This window comes from Asterias rubens, chromosome 3 (genome assembly GCF_902459465.1).
Source record: "Asterias rubens chromosome 3, eAstRub1.3, whole genome shotgun sequence".
In the NCBI taxonomy this organism is placed as follows: domain Eukaryota; kingdom Metazoa; phylum Echinodermata; class Asteroidea; order Forcipulatida; family Asteriidae; genus Asterias; species Asterias rubens.
The window spans coordinates 14,586,787-14,613,617 of NC_047064.1; the positions used below are offsets into that span (position 1 = coordinate 14,586,787).

Consider the following 26,831-nt stretch of genomic DNA (forward strand, 5'->3'; position numbering starts at 1 on the left):
TCAATTGGTAAAAGGTCAAGAGGCGTTTTTAGTATAGATTCCTGTCGTGGTTTGCAATGTATATGCGCGTATGCTAGACTGATACCTGACTACTTGATATGTATCTTTTTTTATGTTTTTGTACTTCCGTGTAGAAGAGGTTGCGGAAAACCTGTGATAAATGTTTAATTTTAAAACGGATCCTTAAGTTGTGGTGTCGAACAGATGATTCATAATCCCAACTTGACTAGTGAAGAAATTTGCAATTTAATTAAACAGAAAGTGTAATCGAGAAAGTAAAACGAAGTTTTGTTTACATGCTTGTAAGTTGTAGTTTTTTTTCTCTCAACCCAAACCACATGTGTGGAATGCTTGATTGCTAGCTAGCTTGCAGAGCGTTGTCATCGAGAAGAGAATGTGTGATCCGATGTAACCAGAGAGACTTCGGAACTAGCTGGCTACACATAGTACTATTTTAATGTACATGTTCATGTGTTTGTAAGTTTGTGCGAGACATTTCCCACTGGCATTTCAGCAAAGGAGACAACAAAATGACACGCTTTGTGGAACACTTTTGGGTAGGTTTAAATCGGTACCCGTTTTTGACTTTGTCTTATTTAACTTTAAATAATAACGCCTTTCTTTAATTTTAAAGCAGGAAGAATAGGAATACACAATCGCTATCGTGTGTGGTATTACCACCGGTTACTTCTAGAAACTATAAGTTATATAGTTTCTAGAAGTAATCCTTAACCACCAGTAATCTTTCTCAATAATTGCAGTTATTTGAAGTGAAATGTTTCTTAAAATAAATTGATCTAGTAATAGTATACTATCCAAAGCGGGAAAGCTGCCGTACTTCTTACCATGTGAGTTTTTTATTGACGTTTTTTTTCAGAGTCAGTACCAAACAGATACAGATCCTTTGATGAATCCAACAATTCACAAAGTGCGACGCCATTATTTGTTTGTGGCCTAAAAGGGGGTGGGGGGGGGGGGGGGTTGCTAGGTCTAGGGGCAACTTTGCTGGGAGGCAAGTTGACTGGCTTCCATGAATATCACACCCTTGGGATATTGCTATACCCAGTGACTGGATCGCTAGATTCCTTTTTACGAAATTTCGATAATGTCAAAATTTCAAAAAAAGGAATCTAGCGCCCCAGTCACTGGGTCTAGGATATTGCTTGTATTGGTTTGTTTTCTTGCTATCTGCCATAAGTGTGTAGTCATTAAGTTCATACCATATATTGAGAAAGTAGACTTGACATTGAGTAAGAAGGAATTAAACAGTAGTTTTTGTAATTTCCTGTGCCCTGTAATTTGATGTCCGACCTTTACCCAAGGAGGAAATAAGAGTTTCAATTTTATAGAAAAGTGTGCGGTGATGCATGAAGGCGGGAAATAGAGGCGGGAAGTGAACTCGATGATGCGTGGTGAAACCTGTTGTGGAGCCTTGGGTGGTGTGTGGGGGGTGTCAGTAGGAACAAGCACAGGGGATAGTGAGGGTGTGGGGCCTAGGTGACTGAGGGTATAGATGACCCAAAGCAGAAAAGCACACCGAGTGAACTGGGAAGCAGCAGAAATCATCGCTCCAATCCAGGCGTGGCACCCTAGACGCATCAGAGAGGCCATAGAGATCCACAAGCATGACACCGTACCCCAAGACATCAGCTTCCACATCAGCGACATCTGGCTCCCCCTTCTCCCGACCAATGGATCTTCTATATCCACGGTCACCCCCTAGGCCCCCAACCATTAGACTGCTTTGGGTCATCTATACCCTCAGTCACCTAGGCCCCACACCCTCACTATCCCCTGTGCTTGTTCCTACTGACACGGTTCAGTGAGCACACACACCCCACACACCACCCAAGGCTCCACAACAGGTTTCACCACGCATCATCGAGTTCACTTCCCGCCTCTATTTCCCGCCTTCATGCATCACCACTGATCCACCGCCCAGTACTTAAGCAGCATGCAGCATCAGAGTCCAGCATTCTCCAGAAGACGATCAGAGCATACTGATCGAAACGTCGAGTTAATCCAACGGTTCTTTTCAGAACCACCCCAACTCATTTAGAGATTGTTATTACATGGTGTTACCGCAAACTTTTCTATATCTTACTTCCACCATGCAAAGTTTCAAATCCTACTTAGTTTCAATTTTGTTTCCATGTTTTAAGTTTCAATTTAAAGGGTATTGTATGTTTATGTCATTCCAGTTTTCAGTGTTAAAAGGTATTTTAGTTCTTCCTTTTATTAGATGATTGGTAATGTAATATTCTTGAAGCCAGTGGACACTATTTGGAAATGTCAAAGTCTAGTCTTCACAGTTGGTGTATCTCAACATATGCATAAAATAACAAACCTGTGAAAATTTTAGCTCAATTGGGCGTCGAATTTGCAAGATATTAATGAAAGAAAAAAACACCCTTGTCACACAAAGTTGTGTGCTTTCTGATGCTTGATTTCCAAACTTGAGGTCTCGAAATCAAATTCGTGGAAAATTACTTCTTTCTCGAAAACTACGTCACTTCAGAGGGAGCCGTTTCTCACATTGTTTTATACTATCAACCTCTCCCCATTACTCATTACCAAGTGAGGTTTTATGATGATAATTATTTTGAGTAATTACCAATAGTGTCCACTGCCTTTAACTGTACATCAATTTAGTCACACAGACACACACAAGTTTGCATTTTTTGGGTGTTGAATTGGGGAACCCACTATTTTTCAAGGGACGGTATTTGTAAAACCCCTTAATTCAGTATCCTTGCTTTTAGGTTTATTCATTATTGCTTTTAAGTGGGTGAACAATATTTAAAATCCTGGTTAGAGATCTTCCCAACTTCTCAAATACCAATCCTGCAATTTTGTGGTAACTTACCAACAATGTTTATACCTACTTAGCAGTACAAAAAATCGCCTTGGTGCCCTTCCAAGGCGATCAGAAATCGCCTTGGTGCCCTTGCCCTTTCCAAAATAAAGCCTACAATCCTGCAGTTGGATAAGATTGGTATGTAAGCCTGGCCCAGCAGTGATACGTGTTCCTGTAGCCCCAAATCCTCTAAAATAGACAACTTCCTGAACAGGATTCGGGAGGATTAACAGTTGCATTTTCCCTGGTTTGAAGGACATTAGTCGAATGTGAAAATAAGCAGCTAAGCAAAAATGAGCAGGACACCAGTCACAAGTTGTAATTTTGACATGGTAGTTTGGCTGGTTAACTTATTCTGGTAAGCATAATTTTGTCGTGCTTAGCTACTTTTTGTGCTGTTACATTGTATAAAAAGCAGCTCTATGAACTTGGGCACTGATCTGCAGCAAAGCAATTCTCATAGATTAAAGTTTCAGAGCACATTACCTGGATTTGATTGTTTTAAATTTGTACAACATCTCTTAAATCCAAGCACTGTACTTCTTGAGAGCTAGTCAATAAGTAAGAATGAATAGTGCTCTTTCTAAATACTGCACCATCCCTTTAAAATACAGGAACAAACAGGATCAACATGTTTTACAGAAAACTCCCATCAATTTTCTCAACTTCAAATAACGACATTTATGGGATGTGATCATTTTCATTTTCTGTATTGACTCAAGTCATAATATTGTTTGAGGGCAAGCATGACAAGGGTATTGTTGAGTTATTAGTACTAAATATTTTTATACTTTGAGGTCGCTCTTTTTTTTATGCAATCTTTTCATTGAGATGTGAAAGTGCTCTTGTATCGGGATAAACTTAAAGAATAAGGAATAAGGATAGTTGTTTTTGTTGGAGGTGAGGTTTTGCAAGGTTTTTATTATAATTAAAACACAGTTGTTTTGTCAAACTTAAAGGAACATTACAGAATTGGTTTTTGCTAACAAAACATTTGCTGGAAGTGTAGGCACTTTATGTAATCGACCATATATATAACTGACAAACCTGTTGAAGTTTGAGATGGATCGACCGTCTTGGTCGTAAGAAAACAGTTAAAAATCGATTACACATTTTTGTATGTGTACAAGTAACTCCAAAGTCCCAAAAGGGAAACTCCAAAGTCCCAAAAGGGAAATTAGTTTTATTTGTTTCTCATCAAATATTACATTTCAGACAGAAATATTTCACTTAAGGGATTTTTTAGTCCTTCTAAGTTTTATGTGAATCTGTGATCTTGGACAAGTTTTTTTCTTACTAAATGTAGAAATAGATGTTAACTTTTTTTGTTCTGGTTTATTCTCTATACAGGACACTGAGTTTAACAGCACAAATGGTTATGATGTGCTGCTCAAACGGATGAAAGAAGGACGAGAGATGTGTAAAGACTATGAAGAATTTCTCAAACAGAGGTTAGTTAGTCTGTTAAGTCAACATCCTGATCTTTCTAGCTACATGTATAGTTGGGAGAAGTCAAGCTGAAGTTTTGACAGACAAGGTTGTGGTTTTCAAAACTATGGCTTAATGGCTATTGCTTTGGCTTCTACTGTGGCTTATGCTATGGCTTCTACTGTGGGTTCTTCAATGGCTTCCATTATGGCTTCTTCTGTGGCTTCTACTGACTTATTCTGCAGTTTCTGCTATGGCTTCTTCTATAGCTTCTGCTGTGGCTTCTAATATGGTTTCTTCTTGGCTTCTGCTATGCTTCTACTGCGGGTTCTTCAATTGCTTCCATTATGGCTTCTTCTGTGGCTTCTACTTTGACTTATTCTGCAGTTTCTGCTATGGCTTCTTCTGTAGCTTCTGCTGTGGCTTCTAATATGGTTCCTTCTTGGCTTCTGCTATGTTTCTTCTATTGGTTCTTTAGTAGCTTCCAGTATGGCTTCTTCTGGGCTTACTTTATTGTTTCTTCTGCGGTTTCTGATATGGCTTACTCTATGGCTTCTGCTATGGCTTCTACTATGGCTTCTTATGTTTCATCCAACAATTTGAAACCCTCTATTTAAAGTGCACTATCTAAGTAACAAAGCCTAAGCCGGAGCCAAGGCCCAAGCTGTGGTTTTCAAAAATGTTGTTTATTGATACAGATACAAAATGGGGGAGTAAATTGTTACAATTGTCAAAATTTGTGAAATTTTGTGAGTTGCGTGCCTCCCAAGGTAAATATGCCGTACATGTACAATGAACTACTTGTAAGTTGAGACTCAGACTTGTTTTCTGTGTGTACTTGTTTCTTGCAGAGCAAAGGCAGAGGACGCTTTTGGAAAAACACTCGTCAAAATTGCAAAGAGCTCAGGTGGAAAAGATGAGATAGGGTAAGTTAAGTTTATTACTTGCTGAGTAAATTTACTAGACCGAATGAGAGAGAAAACCATTGTTTCATTCTATCCAACTTTTTTCACTAGTGATCCGAATATTAATGGGTTTTACCCTTATTTATATTAGCACTGTATCCCCAGTACTTTCCCGAGCTCTGTGGAAAGAAATCAGAGGCATATTACTCAGGTGGGATTCGATCCCACGACCCTTGCAATTCTAGAGCAGTGTCTTACCAACTAGACTACCGAGGTTGCCCGGTAGCTAGAGGCAGTTAGAGTCCTATGTTTTAGCAGTGGGTTCTGCAACGATTGAATAAATGTAAAATTTGCACCGGGCAAAAAGAATATTAATTTTGGTTTTACCCATACACGGATGTGTGTTAGCACTGTATACTCAGTAATTACCTTCAGATTATTAGTGGGTTCGAATCCCACTCGAGTAATGTGCCTGTGATTTTTGTTTCCACAGAATACAGGGAAGTTCCGAGTACAAAGTGCTAACACACATCAGTGTAAGGGTAAACCAAAACCCCAAATGCAAATTTAAGATCAACTACATTATTGAACTGAAGAAAAAACCTTGATTACTTTTTTGTTGGGTTACAGAACCTTAAAAACATCCTGGGATGAAGTTGTGTCACAGACGGAGAATTGCGGCCAGTCTCACATCAACATCTCGATAAGGCTGACAGAGGAAGCCAAAAAGGTGGAAGAATTCCGCGAAGCTCAGAAAGAGAAACGAAGGAAGGAAGAAGATGGCATCAAGAGATTAATTACTGCCAAGAGGGATCAGCACAACAAAGTCATACATGTAAGTTATTGTAGTTGGGCCTGTAAAATCTTTAACTTTAAGGGAAGATGATTGGTAATCACCCTTAAAATTAATGGCAGAAAAAATTACTTGGTTTGAACTAAAGCAGCTTTTTGAAAATCATTTAACAATATCTCAAAAACTATTTCAAAAAAAGTTTTTCCTTTGTCACTGTCATTTAATTCTATTGAGTTATTACACAATGAAGTGTTATTAATACCCAAACTTAAGACGAATGTAATCTATCTTCTCTTTACATGTCTGAACGTCAGCTCCCAAAACCCCAGTTAACTTCAATGCATGTTCTATACTCCCACTGCTCCTCAAACTGGGTTTCAAAGCTTTCCCTTATTTTGATTGTGGTCTAGAATTCTAGTCCAGTTAACATTTTTAACCACAAGCGCTGTTGTCTTGTGGATTTCCCCCCCCCCCAAATGCGAGCACTGTTTGGAGTTGGCTTGCATCCTGTTCTTGTTTAAAGGCACTGGACGCTTTTGGTAATTCATTGTAATTACTCAATATAATTGTTAGCATAAAAACTTACTTGTTAACGAGCAATGGAGAGCTATTGATTGTATTTCATTGTGAGAAACGACTCCCGCTGAAGTAAGGTAGTTTTTGAGAAAGAAGTAATTTCTCATTAAAAGATTTTTAAAAGACTTTTTGGCCTATAGCTTTTTTAGGCATCTGAAAGGGTGTTTTTCTTTCAATATGCTCTTGCAACCTTTACAATTTCTTTTTTACAGATTTTGGTTTATGCATATGTTGAGATAAACCAAGTCAGAATACTAGGCTTTGACAATTACCAAAGGTGTCTGTGCCATTATATGACAACTTTACTTTGCTCAGCAAATTTACGGCGTTTTGTTCTCCTAATATTACAACTGGTCTCACACCACACACATACTTCAGTTTGTTTAATGATCAAATACCATAAAACCCACGATTGAATGCAAGTAACTGCCCATTTTAGGAGAAGGTGATAATGCACATTCCTGTTCAAATAGAACATCACTGTGTGCACATCAGTTTACCATAATCCATTTGCCTGGCAACCAGGGATAATCATGTTATTATGTATGCGTAGTCTATCCTAGTTTTTTATTCCAGCAGTGTACAGTGTTCATGTGCATTGTCTAGTCTGTGTAAAAGCCAACATAATATGAAAACAAGGAAGTACTTAAGCTATCAACTTCATATCAAAGATTTAGGTTGGGATGTTGTGGTTTGGCAAAGAAAATAATGTACAGGAAATGACATACGTGTACTGTTAAATGTATTGCCTGCATTTTCCATACTTATTTTAATACACATTTCATTTTTTATGCATAGAATAAGGCAACTGTTACTAACCAGACAACTTGAAAACTTTGTATTTGGTCAGAGCATAATGCAAATGAAAAGAATTATATTATATTACTTAGATATTTTAAAGCATTCTTTATGTTATATTATTTAGTGATATACTGATGGGAAATGAAGGTACATGTAGATGTTTAAAGGATTTGGGTATGTTTTCAAAGTGTCCATAGATTTACATTACACTTACAGGGTTTGAAGATAATGATAGTGGAAAGCTTTCCTTCAAATACTACTTACTGAGGTGCTGTAGTTTTTGAGAAATTAATAAAACACTGTCATGAAAATACGTTTGTAAATGCTTAAAATAATTTTGGTATCATGAGACCAAAATTAATTTTCATGACATTGTTTTACTCATTTCCCAAAAAGTACAGCACCACAGCACGTAATATTTTCAGGGAAGCTTTCTTGTGTAAATCTGTGGACATTGTGTTTTTTGTCCTACAAAAAGTACATACACCCTTTAAAGCCATTGGACCCTTTCGGTACACAAAAAGAAAAAAAAGTTCACAGATTTACAAATAACTTACATGGTTTACAGAAGGTAGTCTTGAAATGTTATTCCATGAAATGCTAAATACAGTAAAACAATATAAATTCTCGATAGCGAGAATTACGGATTTATTTTAAACACATGTCATGACACCGTGAAACGCGCGGATACAAGGGTGGGTTTTCCCGTTGTTTTCTCCCGACTCCGATGACCGATTGAGCCTAAATTTTCACAGGTTTGTTATTTGATATAGAAGTTGTGATACACGAAGTGTGGGCCTTGGACAATACTGTTTACCGAAAGGGCCCAATGGCTTTAAAGGCACTGACAGCTTTGGTAATTGTCAAAGATCAGTACCGGTGTTCTTACTTGGTGTAGCCCACCATATATGCATAAAATGACAAACCTGTGAAATGGGCTCAAAGGTCATCAAATTTTGCAAGAGAGTATCGAGAAAAAACCACCTTGTTGCATTACTTTGTCTGATTTCAGATGCCTAAAATAAAAGGCTTCAGGCCTGAAGTCTTGTAATATTTGAGTGAGACGTTACTTCTTTCTCAAAAGCTACAATGTTTCAGAGGGAGCCGTTTCACACAATGTTTTATACTATCATCAACTCTCCATTACTTGTAACCAAGTAATTTTTTATGCTAACAAGTATTTTGAGTAATTAACAATAGCGTACAGTGCCTTTAAGTCTGTCTGTCTTTTAGAAAACCTGTGTTTTATCTGGACACCCATCTATTGACCCATTGTACTGGCGTCACACGCAGATATTGTCACCTAATGGTCTGCTATTTAGGGAGTCAAGTTGCATATAACATACAAATAATCAATATTTATTCATTTCAATGTTGAGATTATTTTCATGAGTTGAAAGATTGACTGTTGCATTCAATGAGGCAAACCAAAGTCAGGGGTTCTTTGGTGCCGGTAAGCAGGACCAACCAGCCCTTTCACTTTAAAGCCACTGGACACTATTGGTAATTGTCAAAGACTAGCCTTCACAGTTGGTGTATCTCAACATATGCATAAAATAACAAACCTGTGAAAATTTGAGCTCATTCGGTCATCGAACTTGCGAGATAATAATGAAAGAAAAAACACCCTTGTCACACGAAGTTGTGTGCGTTTAGATGGTTGATTTCGAGACCTCAAGTTCTAAACTTGAGGTCTCGAAATCAAATTTGTGAAAAAATTACTTTGTTTTGCCGTACAAAATTTCAAGCTTTTGTATTGGTTTGTACATTAAACATGGATGCGCCCACACGGCTTCAAAACTTTAGTGCGTGTATAACGGGGTGTTAGCGCTCTAGTCAATATATATAGCTCTATGGTTTTGACTGGTCCTGAGGTGTTCTCACTAGCATTTGAACAATGACCACTATTAAAAGGGAGTTGAATGGAACATTCCATCTTTCAATGAATGATAATGTTCTCTCCATTGCACGAATGCAGAAAATTTACTATTCCTCATTTATAACACCCCTACAGCCGAATTCACGAAACTCTAGTATTAATCCTAGCTCGAGTTAGGACGAGTAACCCGTCCTAACTTAGGATGGGTTCAATGCGTCCTACGTATTTGGATGCGGGACTCAACTCATCCTAAGTCCTAAGATTAATCCTAAGTTACATGTAGGAAGAGTTAGGTGAAATCGACGGCTGGCATACATGTACCTGTATATTTGGTCTGCGGTAACACCATGTGTGTATCTACTTGCCAGGTAGAGTTGTTCTTAGGGAACTGTCTTGCTTTATTCTACTGCCGTGGAGTAGATAATCGGAGGTTCGGGAGACTTCTCAGTTCTGAAAAGAACTGTCCTGCTATTACCAGGGCGGATGGTATAGAAATTAGACTGGACTACTACTTTAGCTTATAGGATCGTAATTAACTGTACTGCCGCGGAGTCAGTTCTGAAATTGGTCTCAACGTTTCGACTAGCTTGCTCTAGTCATCGTCCTGAGACTGTCGATGACTGTCAATAGTTAAAAAGCAGGACAGTTCTTTTCAGAACTGAGAAATCTCCCGAACCTCTGATTATCTACTCCACGGCAGTAGAATAAAGCAAGACAGTTCCCTAAGAACAACTCTACCTGGCAAGTAGACACACACATGGTGTTACCGCAAACCAAATATACATTGATACCTCACCATGCAATGCCTCAAATCCTATATACATGTACCTGATGTTGATCTTTGTCATTTTTAAGAAAAGAAAAACAATCGCCAAATTTCCTGGCAAACACTACAAAGCTTTTTTTTACAGCTGTGAAAAGTAAGTTTGTAGTCGGTCGCACGACTTTTATAGTTTTGAAATCAACAACCTCAGGGCACAATTTATGGAACGTATTTCAGCAGCCCTTAGAAGTAATAACATCTTATATCTCTGATTTTGAAAACCTTTAGGAGGATTTGCGCACGATTCAGTCACTATTTAGTGTGGTTTGTCCTATAGGAACAGATTGCATTCATACAGATTTATTAATGCTCCCACAAATCCTTTCATTGAATGAGTCAGACAGCTGGTAGATCTTCCAAGAAGAAATAATTAGTTTAAAACGTTTTTTTCCCCAACCATTGCACTATATTCAGCATTTACGTGCTATAAAAATGGATCGTGGATAAGACCCGTGACCTTTTTATTCAATTTCAGAATAGAAAAGTATTGCTTTTAGAAACAAGTTAGCTAAAATTACATTAAGTTTACATTGGTGTAAATAAATGCTTTATGGAAGCAGGCAAGTCTATACCATGGTTCTCCTCATGATTTTTCAAAACTGGCAGGCTTTCTGGACCAACATTTTTGAAGTTTGGTCGAAGGACACTGAATTGAAATGAGGTTTTCCGTGTGTTTTCTACTCGGCGTTAATCTTGGTTTTCAATGCCCAAATGTGCATCCTGGAGCATTCAAATTATTGTAAAATTAGTAGCTAACATTCTTTTTATTTGAAAAAAAATCCCTGGCGTACTGACCCCAAAATGACCCGCAATTTGTGCGTATTGGTCTCTTACGCTAGCTTGTACATGGAGAAAAAACCTTTATGCTAAAGAGTAAGTCTATTTCACAGGTTAGCAAATATTTGTTCACGTTTGTAGCGCAGAAATTGAATACTTACATGTACCTTATAAAAGGGGAGAATGAAGCTTAAAAGGCAGTGGACACTATTGGTAATTACTCAAAATAATTATTCGCATAAAACCTTTCAATTCAATTCAATTCAATACACATTTATTCAATACTCTTGTTGAGAAAAAAAAAACAATTGTGAGAATTAAACTTTACTTGGTAAAGAGTAATGGGGAGAGGTAGGTAGTATAAAACATTGTGAGAAACGGCTCCCTCTGAAGTGGAGTAGTTTTCGAGAAAGAAGTAATTTTCCACGAATTTGATTTCAAATCAAGCATCTGAAAGCACAGGTAACTTCATGTGACAAGGGTGTTTTATTTTGTTCATATCTTGCAACTTTGACGACCATTTGCTATTTTATGCATATGCTGAGATACACAAATTGGGAAGACTGGTCTGTGATAATTACCAATAGTGTCCAGTATCTTGCAAAGTGGGCCAGGGGTCGATTACACAGAGTCTTTATAGGAGTTGTCAAAAAACGTAAGGATAGTCCTAAGTTGGAATGAGTAACTCGTCCTAGTTCGAGATAAGACAATTGAAGATTAGTCTAATCCTCCCCAGATGTGTTAAAATCGTTAGGGCAAAAGCCAATTATCTCTCATAACTTAGCAGGACTAGGAAATCACTTTGTATAGTTTTGAAAAGCTAAATTACTATTGTTGATTGTTTGATATTTTCTTTTGTTTGTGAACAGAGTAAGAGAACATATGAAGGTAAATGCAAGGAAGCAGATATTGCTGACGATGCTTACATGAAAGGACGCTTAGTCGGTCCAACCAAGGACCAAGATAAGGTAGGGCAGATTTCTTTTCCTTTGAAAATTTTCTTTTTAGTTCACATTTCACAAGGGCTAAGGCCCGGTCACAGACCTCGACTACATGAACGAAAACAATAATGTTTGCAATGCACATTCTCAATTGGTTGAATGTCCTCAATTGGTTGAATAAGAGTGCGCGTATTCAGCGCTGAGCAACTCAACCAATAGAATGCGTTCTCTTTGCGTTGTTATCATTTATCATTTTCATTATCGCCGCAGTGTGACTGGGCCTTCAGAGCGCCACTGCAGCTCTTGGCAGTTTGTACTGGCCATGGAGCCCTTTTAGAAATATTACAGGAATGGTTTAGACCCCTTGCAGGTGACCAGTCACATGCTCAAAAATCGCCCTCACTGGGGCCAAAAAGCGCCCTCAGTTGGGCCAAAGGAGGCAAATCATTGGGCGATAGCTGTTCATTGTGTGTAAAATTGTGCATGTAATCTCTATCATCCCTAAAGCCTTTCTCATTATTCAAGGGGTCTATTGGCCCAGTGACCTGGGCAGTTCATTTATTACTATTTCCTGGTAATTTACATATGCATACACATGTCCTCAACGCTGAGGTGCATCCCACAAAATAAACACCTATTGACCCATTTCACCTGACGTCATCATCACAATAATCTTGGATGCGCCATTTTGGTGGTCAATGTCAACCTGTGTTATTCAGTGAAGTGCAGATTTTTAGGTGACGCGGCGTTTACACGTAAGCCTATTGACCACCAACATGGTGAGCGTGGTATCGGACGCCGCGTGTGACGCGCGTGCAAGGGGTCAATAGCCTATAGTGCAAAAATGCAAAATATTATACAAATATTATAAAAAAACATAAAAGTCTCACTGCTTTTTACAGCAAAATTATACATTTACTCCTCAATGTCGATTTGACAAAGCACTAAAACCCGTTCTAAGACAAATTGTCAGTATCACCATAGTGATTTGCATTGTGACATCACACTTTGCTAAGCAACTACGATTGATTTGCAGTTACGATCAATCTTGGCTCTTTGTGAAATCGTCCCCAATTGCTCAATTTGATAAGGGAAGTCCCAAGGCCCATCTCGTTATTCTTTCTGCAAATAAAAATGCCCCTACATTGTTGTAATTTTCCAAGCATCTGAGGATAAGCATTACTCTTGAAAAAAATGTCCATGGAGCAAACGGGAAATGTTTTGCAGAGCTAAATGTCATACAAAATACTTAAAGGAACGTTACAGAATTGGTAAGAAATAAAAATCGTAAAGATCACAGATTTAAGTAAAACTTACACGGTCTAATGATGATGGTAGTTGAAAACATCCCATGAAATATTTCTGTCTAAAATGTCATACTTGATGAAAAACAAATAATCCAACTTCGCGTTTAGAGATTATCTCTCCGTGAGCGTTTTATAAAATTTTATTTTGGCGTCGATGCAATGCAAAATGTGTAATCGGTTTTTCACTATTTTACTGTGACCCTGATGGCTGATCGATCTCAAACAGCTACAGGTTTGTCAGTTTATGTATGGTGGATTAAATAAAGTGTTTACACTGCCAGCAGCCGTTTTGTTAGCAAAACCAAATTCTGTAATGTTCTGTTAGTGTTGGAAGTCAACAACCCTAATGTCGCAATTGGGCAAATTTCTGAAACTGTACGCTTTTATTTGGCTCTTAAATTTGTCTTATATAGAATATTTTGAGGGCCTTCAAAAAAATTGATGAGGCTGGCGCTCTTGTTGTTTCCCCATTTAGTAGGGTGCACCACAGTGTAGATGCCAGACATATTTAGACACTTCCCTTTTGACCTTTTGACCTTTAGAGGATGTATTGTTCAATAAAGCAGGTAGTCTTGCTGAATTTGTAACAGGAAATCTTTTGTGAATTATGATAGACCTGATTGTCTATGGGAAGTGGTGTGATCCGCTTTCAATAGTGTAGATGAAGTTTTTGTACTGACTTTTCTGGATTCTGACACATGTACATGTTTGTGATTTCTCCGTTTACCCCCCTTTTTTGTAAAATTATATTTTATAACTTAGATTAAATTCATAACAAAATGAAGATAAAACCATATGGGACACCCCAGATTGCAGAGAAGGCCTGTAAAACTACACATGTGTGTATAAGCAGGCTTTGTGCGCGCAAGCTTTCACGCTTTGTGCGCGCAAGCTTTCAGGCTTTGTGCGCGCAAGCTTTCATGCTTTGTGGGGGCAAGCTTTCACGCTTTGTGCGCAAGCTTTCAGGCTTTGTGCGCGCAAGCTTTCAGGCTTTGCGCGCGCAAGCTTTCACGCTTTGCGCGCGCAAGCTTTCACAATTTTTTCTTTGTTTTGCTGTTAAGCGCTTTCAAGAAAGGTTTAATTGTACTTTTAATAAATACTGTTTTATTATTATTATTATTATTGTTAACAAATGTCTTTATTATTAAATTTTATTATTAAATTAGTTTTTTTGTTCTAACCCATACACCGATGTGTGTAAGCACTGTATACTTTGTACTTTCCCGAGTCCTGTGAAAAAATATCACAGGCACATTTACTCGGGTGGGATTTTAACCCACGACCCTTGCAATTCTAGAGCAGTCTCTTACCAACTGAAAGGGTCGTGGGTGCGAATCCCAGTCGAGTAAACATGCCTGTGATATTTTTTCACAGTGCCAGCACAAATTCAGTGTATGGGTAAAATAGAAAAAAATTATGAAAAAATTTAATATTCTTTGTCCCCGATGCAAATTTAACATCTATTATGTCTTTATTATTGTTATTTTGTTTTTGGGGTGAAATTAGGGTTAGGCTTAGAATACAAAGTGTCCATCATGCATTGTGCATAATTTGTTAAATTACATGCCAAGTGTATTTCCCCTTCCCTTGCATAGAATAAAAACATGCAAAGAATACTTGAATCTTTGTGGTTGGGAAACGTCAACAAACACTGATACCAAAAGTGTTGTCAGTTTCCTTGATTAAACTAGAAAATAATTTGCACTAAGTGAAAGTAGGAGTCCCGGCCGATTTCCTACTTTCTGCCAATGTTATAGTAATTAAGAAGGACAGTTCGTTTTAAAAACTGAGTAGTCTCACAAATTCAAAATCTACTCTGCGACAGTAGAATAAAAACCAAGACCTACATGTAGTTCCCAAAGAACCAAATCCACACAGTAAAGTATATCGCAAACCAAATAGACACTGGTACCTCACCATTAAGCTTACTCACTATGCGATGCCTCCAAAACTATACAAGATTTTTTAAATTAAATTAAATGCAAAGAAGTAATTGCTAAATTTTCAGTATTTTTTTCATTGACAGTTGCTAATAAAGAAAGATAAGTTGAGGCAGACGTCAACTCAAGCAGGTAAGTCTGCAAAACGTTTCTTGGTTGGATTTCACAAAGAGTTAAGACTAGTCTTATCTCGAGTTAGGACGAGTTACTTGACCTAACTTACATGTAGGACTAGCCATACGTTTTAATATCTCTTAAGACTAGTCATAAGTTAGGACTAGTCCTAGCTCTTTGTTGAAATCAAACAAAAATGCTGGGTATGCTGGCCAGCCCCCCCCCCCACAAAAAAAAAGAAAAAAATGATGCCAGGAAGATTAATGGCTTGTTCATACGTCCTAAAGGGAATGGTACTACAGTCTGTAGGCCATATTAAAGACAGTGGACACTATTGGACAATGGACAATTGGTGTATCTCAACATATGCATAAAATAACAAACCTGTGAAAGTTTGAGCTCAATCGGTCGTCGAAGTTGCGAGATAATAATGAAAGAGAAAAACCTTGTGTCACGAAGTTGTGTGCTTTCTGATGCTTGATTTCGAGACCTCAAATTCTAAACTTGAGGTCTCGAAATCAAATTCGTGGAAAATTACTTCTTTCTCGAAAACTACGTCACTTCAGAGAGAGCTGTTTCTCACAATGTTTTATACCATCAACCTCTCCCCATTACTCGTAATCAAGTAAGGTTTTATGATGATAATTATTTTTAGTAATTGCCAATAGTGTCCACTGCCTTTAACACCTAAGTTGTTCTGGGAGTTAAAAACATCCACTGTAATTACATCTCCCCAAAAAATTCAGAAAATGTCTAAAGGTCATTTTCACTTCATCCACTGTGACGTGTTTAAAACCCACAACTTTTGCCATTTGATAAGGCTACATTATTCTTTCTAGCCTGTTTCACTCCACTGCAGGAGGAAAGCCTCCTCACCAATTCTCTATTTCACTCTATCCTGCGCTGTCTGTTGCCAAGCAATGCCCCTATGTGTACTTAGTTCATCTCTCCATCTTCTGTTTTGTCTCTTACTCATTTTCTTGCTTGGTTTCTTGCCTACATTAGTACTCTGGAAATCATATTCTTCCAACCTCGAGTCGTAGAGTCGATTCCAAAGCCATCAATATGTACGTATGCAGTTGTGGAAGTGGACACACTTCCCTGAAAGATCTACTCACTTCATACACTCCGACTAGAAACCTCCGTCCTGATTAAACAAAGACACCCTTGTTATCCCTAATGTTACCACCAAAGCGTATGGTCAACGTAGTTATAAGTTTGATGCACCTCATTTAGGAACAATCTCCCTCTACACATCAAACAAGCCACCAGGATCTCAAGTTTCAAGACTCTTCTCAATTCATCATACATAATTATTCTTTTGTTCTTTTGAGCGCTTAGAGACTTTCTTTTGGAATTGTTAGGCACTAGATAGAAATGCAGTTGTTATTGTTATTATTATTATTATGTAATTCTTATCATTTTAATTTTATAGATGCACAATACCAGAAAGAAGTAGTGACTTTAGAGCAGACAAGGCAAGAATGGGAAGACAGAATGACACAACTTTGTGTGGTAAGTTTCTGGTAAAATATATAAATCTTAAAGGTACATGTATGGTCATAGATTGGCTTTTGTCATCCTAATGCTGACTTATAGGGACAATTATTGAGACAAACACAATAAAAGTCACAGTGTGACAGTTTCAGCAGAACATAGTGTCTACCCATTGAGAGAAAAGAAAAAACTGGTCACGGTAATGTCACTAAGAATTTTGAGTTCAAGCACATTAAGGGAGTTGACAGTGGGTACCAAATGCATCTCTGGGCCCAATTTCAAGGAAGCTGCTCAGCACACGTTATTGGCCAAAATTTCATGCCATATATATTGCTTGTGACTGGTGTTTAGGTTTTGTGTACTTAGCGTAACAAGTGAGTGGAGTGTTGGCCAGTAATCTAATTTTACTGAGCAAGATTTTTTTTGCTTTAAAGCAAAATTTTGTGCTTAAGCAGCTCCATGAAATCGTGGCCAACAATAAGCGGGGCAAAGTCGTAGTGGGAATGCCATTATCGTACAAGCAGCGTGGATCTCTGTGGTCGTAATAAAAACGCAGCACCGTTGGCAACCATTTGGAATTAGAAAACTGCTTGGTCGGCATTGGTATTGGTGTAATCTTCAGTAATCCTAGTGGCAGCGAGTCAGAAACACTTTTAACGTAGAAGCAGTAAAGTTTGGGCGGAGTCTTCAACTTGCCAAATTGCTGGATTTTGACAGCGATCATACCCCGACTTGATAATTGTTTGAGATCGGGGTGATTGGCATGATCTTTGTAATGCCCTAGGGCTGTGTGAACGGGGTATTACTGAGGTGCTGCAGTTTTCGCGAGTGTTTCTAAATCGATAAAGAAGGAATGTAGTTAAAAAGTGACTGTGCGTGTACGCAATCACCGTCAAATAAATGTTGAAAATTTTTCTTTACGGTTTTGTACTCTAGATCTTCCAGCAGCTTGAAATGGAGAGAATTCGTTTCTTGAGGAACACAATGTGGGTGTTCTCCAACATCATATCACTGCAGTGTTGTAGTGATGATGAGGTATGCTAGCTTGTTCTGTCTTTCCCCCCTCTCCCTTCGTATCCTCCATGTTTACAGGGCCCACTTTCATGGCTCTGCTTTCTGATGAATAGACCGATCAATTGAGCTCCGCCCCATTGCATATTCACCAATCACAACCCATTGCGCAACCAAAAGTCAGACAAAATAAGGTCTGACATGCGTGCGCGTATGGGTGGCGCGGGTGGCAGAGTTGTGCAAAATGCATAGAGTTATAACTCTAAGGCAGAATGGCATTGGAGAGGCTCACGTGTTCTTGCTCAACCTGTGCGACGTGGGCGAAGCCGAATGGATCGGTCTATTCTCTACTAATGATCACCATTCAGGACAAGCGCTTAGTTTTTGCACTAGCTGTGTAATGATAATAATAATTTGGGGGAGCTAATCATCCTTACTCGCAGCTAAGAGCTGAATTGCGAAGGACGCGGCTACAACGTGTTCGAGAAGCAGGCATGCAAAGGCGCCTCTGGCTGCCAGCCAGATCAACCCATTATGACCACGGAGCACAGCCAAGATCGAAAGTGTTTGATTTTTCCCGAGGGAGGAAAACCGGATGGTACAGAAAATCCTCGTGGCACAGCAGAGAACCAACACACAACTCAACTCACATATGGCCCTGGCCGGGAAACGAACCGGGGTCACCTTGGTGAGAGGCGAGTGCTTTACACACAAGCCAATCGTGCTACCAAAAGCGAAGAAAGCCTAGTAACATGGAGTATGCATGCGCACAAGCCAAAATCCACCTCTTGCCAGTGAAATACGCTTGATGTATCGTCGATTATTTGCTTACGGTAAGCAGAGCCATGAAATTAGGCACAGGTTGTCATTTAGCATGTACTAATCCAATTTGATAGGGTGCATGGTTTCCCGCCATTATGTGGATGCAAATACACACAACAGAAATTGTTTAATGACACTGACCGCAACTATACTAAACGCTGACACGAGGCAGGTTAAAGCCACATCATATCCACGTAGTGCCCCAAGCAGGATTCAAACCAGTGGTTGAATGTGAGAATAATTGGGTCTCAGAATTCATCACTGCAATAACCTATCTTTCTGAAAGTTTGTATATACTCAGCGCCTTGAGTACCTTGTTTGGTAGATACGTGCGCTATATAAGACTTCGATATTATTATTATTATTATTATTATATGATACTAATACCTCACGATCACCCAATCATGAGCATCATGTGCCCTCATTTCTCTCGTCAGTTAAAATTGGTATATTATTAAGATATTAAGATATTGAACTTCATCTTCAAGTACGCGCTAAGACTCCAATCAGATTCACAGAATGGAGTGGTAATAAAAACCTTTATTACACCGCTAATATCACTACCTGCGTCTTGTGTGTTCTATGGTCACGCGGCAAGTTTGCTTGAAGATAAGTACGTTATCACACGCTCGTGGAAATACGGAAAATTTAGCGCATCTGCTGCCCATATCCAACTCGGCCTTCAGCCTCTTTAGATATGGGACGCAGAAGACTATATTTTCCCGTATTCCACTCGTGCTTGTGTGATAACTTATAATATTTCACAACATGAAACTCTGCACCTACACGCAGTACAGCCAACAAGTTTTCACAGTCATTATGGAACAATCTCCATCTTCACATCTGTCTGGCTTCATCTCTTGAATCCTTAAAAGCATGTTAAAAACTCATTTGCTTTTATACTAAGCTACGTTATTATAATTTATGTTCATTTGTAGATACTATGTACAGCGTCTTGTAACTCATAAAAAAAAGTCCCTTTGTAGGCCTAGATGTTTATTAATAATACTCCCAGGGTTATGGGGTTGGAAGAAAATAAAATACAAGTAACATTATATTTATTGAATCAATTCAATTCATAATCTTTGTTTAATTGTTTGACAGAATTCTGATGATATGAGAAAAGCATTGTCTGACTGCAACGAGGACAAAGACATCCAGTTGTTCATCTCACAAAAGGCTACAGGAAGTTTAAAACCAGGTAACGAAACCAGCCAATTCTGATCTTTCTATTGTTGTTGATAAATAAAATTAATTGCTTTATTTCAAACAAATTCAATATTATTTTTGAATGTTTGTGTATTAACATTGTTAGATATGGCTATATCTTTTCTTGTTTTGCATTTATGGCTTCCCATAGTGTTCCATTGTTGGTTGGCAAGCTCTGGTGTTGTCAGCAGCAGAGTGTGGGTTCGTATCCCGCTCATGACACTTGTGCCCTTGAGCAAGGCACTTAACCATACTCGCTTCATAAACAGTTTGGAAGGTAGTTCGGCTCCACCAGTCAGGCTCCTATAGTGGATGATGACCACGCCTACATCCATACGGACTGTGAAGGGGATAACCCTGTTTCAGCCCCAGGAGTAGGTGGCTCCTAGTGGATGATACCCATTCCTACATCCTTACAGACTGTGAAGGGGGTAACCCTGTTTCAGCCCCAGGAGTAGGTGGCTCCTAGTGGATGATACCCATGCCTACATCCATACGGACTGTGAAGGGGATAACCCTGTTTCAGCCCCAGGAGTAGGTGGCTCCTAGTGGATGATACCCATGCCTACATCCTTACGGACTGTGAAGGGGATAACCCTGTTTCAGCCCCAGGAGTAGGTGGCTTCTAGTGGATGATACCCATGCCTACATCCTTACAGACTGTGAAGGGGGTAACCCTGTTTCAGCCCCAGGAGTAGGTGGCAACGTGCCCCTGGTGACAGTTTATTTGGGTCATCAGCCCTTATCAGTTTAGTGTAGCCGTCCGGCTTCGTGATGTGACGCAATATCTCATAAAAATAGTTTTAAAAAGTACACCAACACATTTTTTCAAGAGCCACAACAGCTCATTAAAGGGATTAATTCATAGTGCCTTATTTTCTAATAATAATAATAATAAGGAAAATTTATATTGCGCATGTATCCACCTAATAAGGTGCTCAAAGCGCATAAAAAGAAGAAAACAGGAAACATAGTTGTTCCCCCCACCATATCAAGTTTTAAATCCTCCTGAAAACAATTTGCCCATAACACGTAAATACCATACTTTCCACAAAGCAAATGCAATACAAATTTTCGTAACATAGGCAAGCAAGGCGCACTGCCCTGTCTTCCCACTGTTTACATAATACAATTTGCTTTGCTTTTACATTTGCCTTGAGTATGAATCAGGTTTAAAGGCAGTGGACACTATTGGTAATTTTCAAAGACTAGTCTTCACAGTTAGTGTATCTCAACCTATGCATAAAATAACAAACCTGTGAAAATTTGAGCTCAATCGGTCATCGAACTTGCGAGATAACAATGAAAGAAAAAACACCCTTGTCACACGAAGTTGTGTGCGTTTAGATGGTTGATTTCGAGACCTCAAGTTCTAAATCTGAGGTCTCAAAATCAAATTCGTTGAAAATTACTTCTTTCTCGAAAACTATGGCACTTCAGATGGAGCCGTTTCTCACAATGTTTTATACCATCAATCTCTCATTACTCGTCACCAAGAAAGGTTTTATGCAAATAAATATGTTGAGTAATTACCAATAGCGTCCACTGCCTTTAAAGGAACGTTACAGAATTGGTGAGTGCTACCAAAGTGGTCCTGTAGCATGCACTGCAGCTGGCTGCCTCCAAGTTGCCTGTCAAAGTTGCCTTGTGTGATAAGGCCCTTAAAATCATGCAGTTCTAGAAATTGTAAACCAGACATTTCAATGGTTTATGTTTTACAGATGAGGACTAAAAAGGAGGTCACTAGTGCATGTCTATGCACCGAGCGACTGTTAGTGACCAGAAGAGGGAGCTATTTAATAGTACCCTCTGCTGATCACTCACACACCTCAGACAAAAATGAATAAGGGAATAAAATAGTAGGCGACGAGTTCTTAAATGGCTGTTTAAAGCCGGCAGGGTCGTGGCTGTGTGATAAAGGCCCGAATTGAAAGCATGGGCCTGCACGGCCACGACCCTGCAAGGTTTTAAATGGCTGTTTAAGAACGAGTTACTTCTCTTTTATTCCCATTCATAAATACCCTTATGTTAAAAAGCAAAATAATCTCACTATTATAGACAATGTGACACTGTTTCTTTTGTGAATTTTTTCGTAGTTTGCGATTTTTCAAAAACTTTTGTAAAACAAATTTGTGCACGTCGGTCAGTGTGTATACGCACGTGTACACACATATTACGCGCTGTTACTAATAGCTATTAATTTCATCCTGCATAATTTAAACTGGCGTACATTTGCCGTGCGCGCCCAACACGCGAAGCCAGCCATTCTTAAACAGCTTCAGCTGTGTCCTTATCAACCGTTTAAACACCCACACGTGACGCACTCTCCACCAATAGGATTAGAGAAACTGTCCAGGGTATTTATGAATAAACAATAAAAATCAGGTAAATCAATATTATCCTACTTTGTTATTTGTACAGCACAAGTCGTGTACGAGTGCTACTATAAAGATGGTAGCATGGCAGCCAAGTCGAGTGGAGGCAGTGGTGGGGGTATATCAAATGGGCGGAGCCGACAAACCTTACCCCCTATCCCAGCTGCAATGAAGATAGACCAACATCGAGCGTTACCACCACCACCAGAAGTATCATCTCCATCCAAAGAAGGTAAGCCGTTTGCATGTCATAGCCTAGCGGTTAAAGCCATTGGACACCTTCGGTAAAACAGTATTGTCCAAAGGCCCACACTTCGTGTATCACAACTTATATAGAAAATAACAAACCTGTGAAAATTTAGGTTCAATCGGTCATCGGAGTCGGGAGAAAATAACGGGAAAACCCACCCTTGTTTCTGCACGTTTCGCCGTGTCATCGCATGTGTTTAAAATAAATCCGTAATTCTCGCTATCGAGAATTGATAATTGTTTTAATGTTTTCTCAAAAAGTAAAGCATTTCATGGAATAATATTTCAAGAGAAGTCTTTCACGGTTACCTTCTGTAAACTCTGTAAGTTATTTGTAAATCTGTGAACTTTTTTTGTTTCTGTTCCGAATGGCTTCAAAGGCACATGGACACTATTGGTAAATACTCAAAATAATTGTTAGCATAAAAATTTACTTGGAAACAAGCAATGGAGAGCTGTTGGTGGTATAAAACATTGTGAGAAACGGCTCCCTCTGAAGTAACATAGTTTTCGAGAAAGAAGTAATTTTCCATGAATTTGATTTCGAGACATCAGAATTAGATTTTGAGGTCCCAAAATCAAGCTTTTGAAAGCACACGACTTCGTGTGGTAAGGGTGTTTTTTCTTCCATTATTATCTTGCAACTTCGGCGACGAATTCGAGTTCAAATGTTCACAGGTTTATTATTTTGGCATACGTTGAGATACACCAAGTGAGAAGACCGGTCTTTGACAGTTACCAAAGGTGTCCATTAGGCCTGGGCGAATTATTCGAATATCCGGTTAATGGCGAATAGGTTTTCCTATCCGTAACCGCGAATACCTTTTTTTTTTTACCGGATATCCGCATAGGGTGCGAATAGCTGTTTATAGTTCTGTAATTACAACCAAGTAACCGGATATTCTTTTAATATCCGAATATCCGCGGACGTCCGGCGACAACTGATATGAATGTTTTGTCTGAATCCTAATGAAACTTCTATTAAGACAGCATAAAACAGCATAAATTAAGTATTTAACTATGCTCACCTCCGTGAAGAGTTAAAACAATGCCATTTCTGACGTAATTTGTTCAAAGATTACAAAAGTTTTCCTTCACGTAGAGTCATCCACGGTCAAAAGAAAAAGCAAATCGTCATCTTTAAATTAGATCCGGTCATTTTATGAATGAACCGAGTGACACTGTCTAACTAATATCACTCTGCCCAGAAGATCTCATTCACAAACGAACAGCGCCCTCTAGCGGCAAAACAAATATTTTTTTAAATATTTGTTAATAGCGCCCTCTAGCGGCGAAAAAAACTATTCGAATATCCGGTTAATTTCGGATAATTGGCCAGCGGTATCCGAATAACAAAATTTCACTATTCGCCCAGCACTAGTGTCCATGTCTTTAAGTGCACTGGATTCTAACTCTGGTGTTTCTGATCAGTAGAGTGTGGGTTCGAGTCCCAGTCATGACACCTGTGTCCCTGAGCGAGACAGCACCTTGTAAACCATTACGTGCTTTGAAAAAGGGGTAGGTCTCATAATTCAAATGTAGTCCCACATACCTTGCTGGAATTACCGTGCAGCGCCTTGAGCGTTACTGAGTGACGGATATCATGCCCGCTATATAAGAAGCCACTATTTTATTGTTTACAAATTGTTCTGTTTTTTTTACAGATGGGATTTACTCTGCAATGTCCGACTACTCCACTGGTGTTATTGGACAAATCAAAGCGAAAGACTCCAGTAAGTTCATGGCTAAATTTGACTATGAAGCTCAGGTAAGTTGTACCATACAATGTATAAGTAGGGACATCCAAGGCCGCTAGAGGGCGCTGCTCGCGCCGCGTCGTAAAAAAACCAATGGGAAAATGTGACCACTGAATCTGTTGTAGTGAAAACAGACACACAGCATGGCGAAATGATATTGGATTTTTCTGACGTGTAGTGGTTCATTCATAAATCCAGCTGGAACTATTTTCAAGATGGAGTTTGAACTGAAATAACCAAAGAAAACAAAAAAGTCACAACCCCTTTGAGGGTATCCCCCTCCTCCAATTGTGTTTATATTAAAAGCAACAAAAGAAGCAATTTATAATTGGCTGAATAATAAAACGCCTCTGCAATGGAGCGGAAATTACTCGGTTGTAATTACTTACTGATTAAGAGTAGTGTTTCATTTTGTTTTCTCTAATTAGTTTTCACCTGCGCTCAATTAGGCCAAATGACATGTTATTACAAACTTAAAGGGAAAGTCGGGTATTTCCCAGTTTCGAACAACACACCAGTTAGGTTTATAACTTGATATTTGAAGTAAAAGGTTGCATTCCCTTAAGGTGATCCCTTGGCTGCCGCTTCCCAGGTTGTATCGTTAACTTGGGTTTGATCCCCGGCTACACGGCAGTTACAGGTTGTATGGCTTCTGACGGCACCACTGAGCAAAGATACTGGCAAAAAAGGGAACTCCCAAGCATCAGGAATACATGTAGATAGCTCAGTTGGTAGAGCACCCCAACGTTTAGGGACGGTTCATAATTCCTGCGAATGCAAAGCGAATTTATTCCTGCGAATGCAAAGCGAATTTTGACGTCACAAATTGACAACAATAAATTCACAACAGTTGAACTGTGTTCGACTCCTGCCAAACATTTGCTGCAGAAACATCCATGCATTCGCAGAGCTTAATCCGCAGGCTACAGGTTTAGAAAGTTCCGCTCTAGTAAAAAGATAAAAAAGTTTAGCCCAATTTTATTTGAAAAAAAATAAATATACCAATGAATTCAGTCTAACAAGAATTAAAAACATGAAAGTTTAATCCTCTCAGCTTTTTTCTTCTTTTTTTCTTCAGGGAGATGAGGAGCTTGATATAAAAGCTGGTGATATCTTGACCATCGTTAACAGGGACGACGATACGTGGTGGTACGCAGAATTCAATGGAAAGAGAGGTCATGTTCCTGCAGATTATCTAGGCCCTTGTGCCAACACCGGTGACGAAGGACACACGACTTACCTTTAATACTAGGTTCAGCAGTCATGAATGTGTGTGAACGACATAGGAGTCATGCGTCATAAACACTTGGTTCTCAAGTTTAAAGGCACTGGACACTATTGGTAATTACTCAAACTAATGGTTTAGCATAAAATCTTACTTGGTAACGAGCAATAGAGAGCTGTTGATAGTATAAAACATTTTGAGAAACGGCTCCCTCTGAAGTAACGTAGTTTTTGAACTCAAAGACTTCGGGCCTGAAGCCTTTTATTAGGGATCTGAAAGTACACAAATTTGTGCAAGAAGAGTGTTTTTTCTTTTTTAATCTCTTGCTACTTCGATGACGTATTGAGTCAAAACTCTCACAGATTTGTAATCTGTTTGCATATTTTGGGAAAAACACCAAGTGAAAATACTGGTTTTTGGCAATTACCTAAGGTGTCCAGGGGTCGATTTCACAAAGAGTTAGGACTAGTCCTAACTTAGGACTAGTCCTAACTTAGAACTAGTCCTAAGAGATATCAAAAATGTACAGCTAGTCCTTAGTTCGGACGGGTAACTCGTCCTAACTCGAGATAAGACTAGTCTTAACTCTTCGTGAAATCCACCCCTGTGCCTTTAAAGTTTTGTTGCATCCAATACACAGTGTCCTGTTACAAGATATAAGATTTGCGTTTTAGCAATTAACTTGCATCTGTCCTGATCGATCCTAGACACATTATCAAAGTAATGACAGGCAAGTCACTGACTTTGACGTGTGTCGATGACGTGCTGCTAAGCATAACAAAGTTAACAAAGTTTACCGGACTAAGGGTAGGCCTACCAGCCAAAATTAAGTGTCATATGTACCATTTGTGATTGGTATGCTGCTCATATCTGCTTAGAAAATTGTTAAGCAAAAGTTTCTGCTGATGAAGCAGGGCTATGAAATTGTGCCCTGGCTGGCAATTCATTTCCATGAAGCAAGTGTCACGACCGGGGTATGAACCCACACTCTACTGAATATAAACACCAGGGCCCAATTTCATAGAGCTGCTAAGTATAAAAATTTGCTTAGCATGAAATTTTGCCTTGATTATAAACAGGATTTCTCAACCAAATTTCCTCGTGATTCTCAGGATAATCAAACAACAGCTGAATACAAGTACCAAGCAATAATCAACAAATGTAAATTTTGTTGGTAATCCTGTTTTTATCAAGGAAGAAATTTCATGCTAAGCAAATTGTCGTGCTTAGCAGGTCTATGAAATTGGGGCTTCAGTGCTTTTATCCGCTCGGCCGGGACACCCCATGTTACGGTTTGCAGATGTTATTTAAGGACAGGTTTTACCCTAAAAAAAGTATCTTTTGAGTTTAGAAAAAAAAACACTGCTAAAGATGAAGCACACCACGCCAACAATATTACAAAAATTCTGTATTTACGCGAAAATAAGATGAAGACTAAATTTTGAGCACATTAATCACATAAAAAGATATACCTATTATACAACCTTTTTGGGGGCTTTGGTGTTTTGATTAGTGAATTTATATCAGCAACTTGTTTATGGCTTG

At 38.9% G+C, this 26,831-nt stretch overlaps 1 protein-coding gene across 1 annotated transcript; it reads left to right on the forward strand.

The window, feature by feature from the left end:
• The first annotated feature begins 110 nt into the window (after positions 1-110).
• On the forward strand, positions 111-25,448 carry LOC117288330 (proline-serine-threonine phosphatase-interacting protein 1-like). The gene is made up of 12 exons (XM_033769143.1): positions 111-557; positions 4,208-4,308; positions 5,137-5,211; positions 5,821-6,025; positions 11,709-11,807; positions 15,114-15,159; positions 16,577-16,656; positions 17,575-17,673; positions 19,576-19,672; positions 22,102-22,287; positions 23,969-24,072; positions 25,140-25,448. The coding sequence occupies exons 1-12, from the start codon at positions 531-533 to the stop codon at positions 25,305-25,307; spliced, it is 1,287 nt and encodes a 428-aa protein (XP_033625034.1). The 5' UTR covers positions 111-530; the 3' UTR covers positions 25,308-25,448.
• The last annotated feature ends 1,383 nt before the right edge of the window (positions 25,449-26,831 follow it).

What these genes read in the sequence shown, in the direction of transcription:
- LOC117288330 (XM_033769143.1), top strand. Translation starts at nt 531, where the DNA reads ATGACACGCTTTGTGGAACACTTTTGG. An exon ending in AGCACAACAAAGTCATACAT is followed by an intron (nt 6,026 to 11,708) that starts GTAAGTTATTGT and finishes GTTTGTGAACAG; the next exon opens with AGTAAGAGAACATATGAAGG. An exon ending in GCAGACGTCAACTCAAGCAG is followed by an intron (nt 15,160 to 16,576) that starts GTAAGTCTGCAA and finishes TTAATTTTATAG; the next exon opens with ATGCACAATACCAGAAAGAA.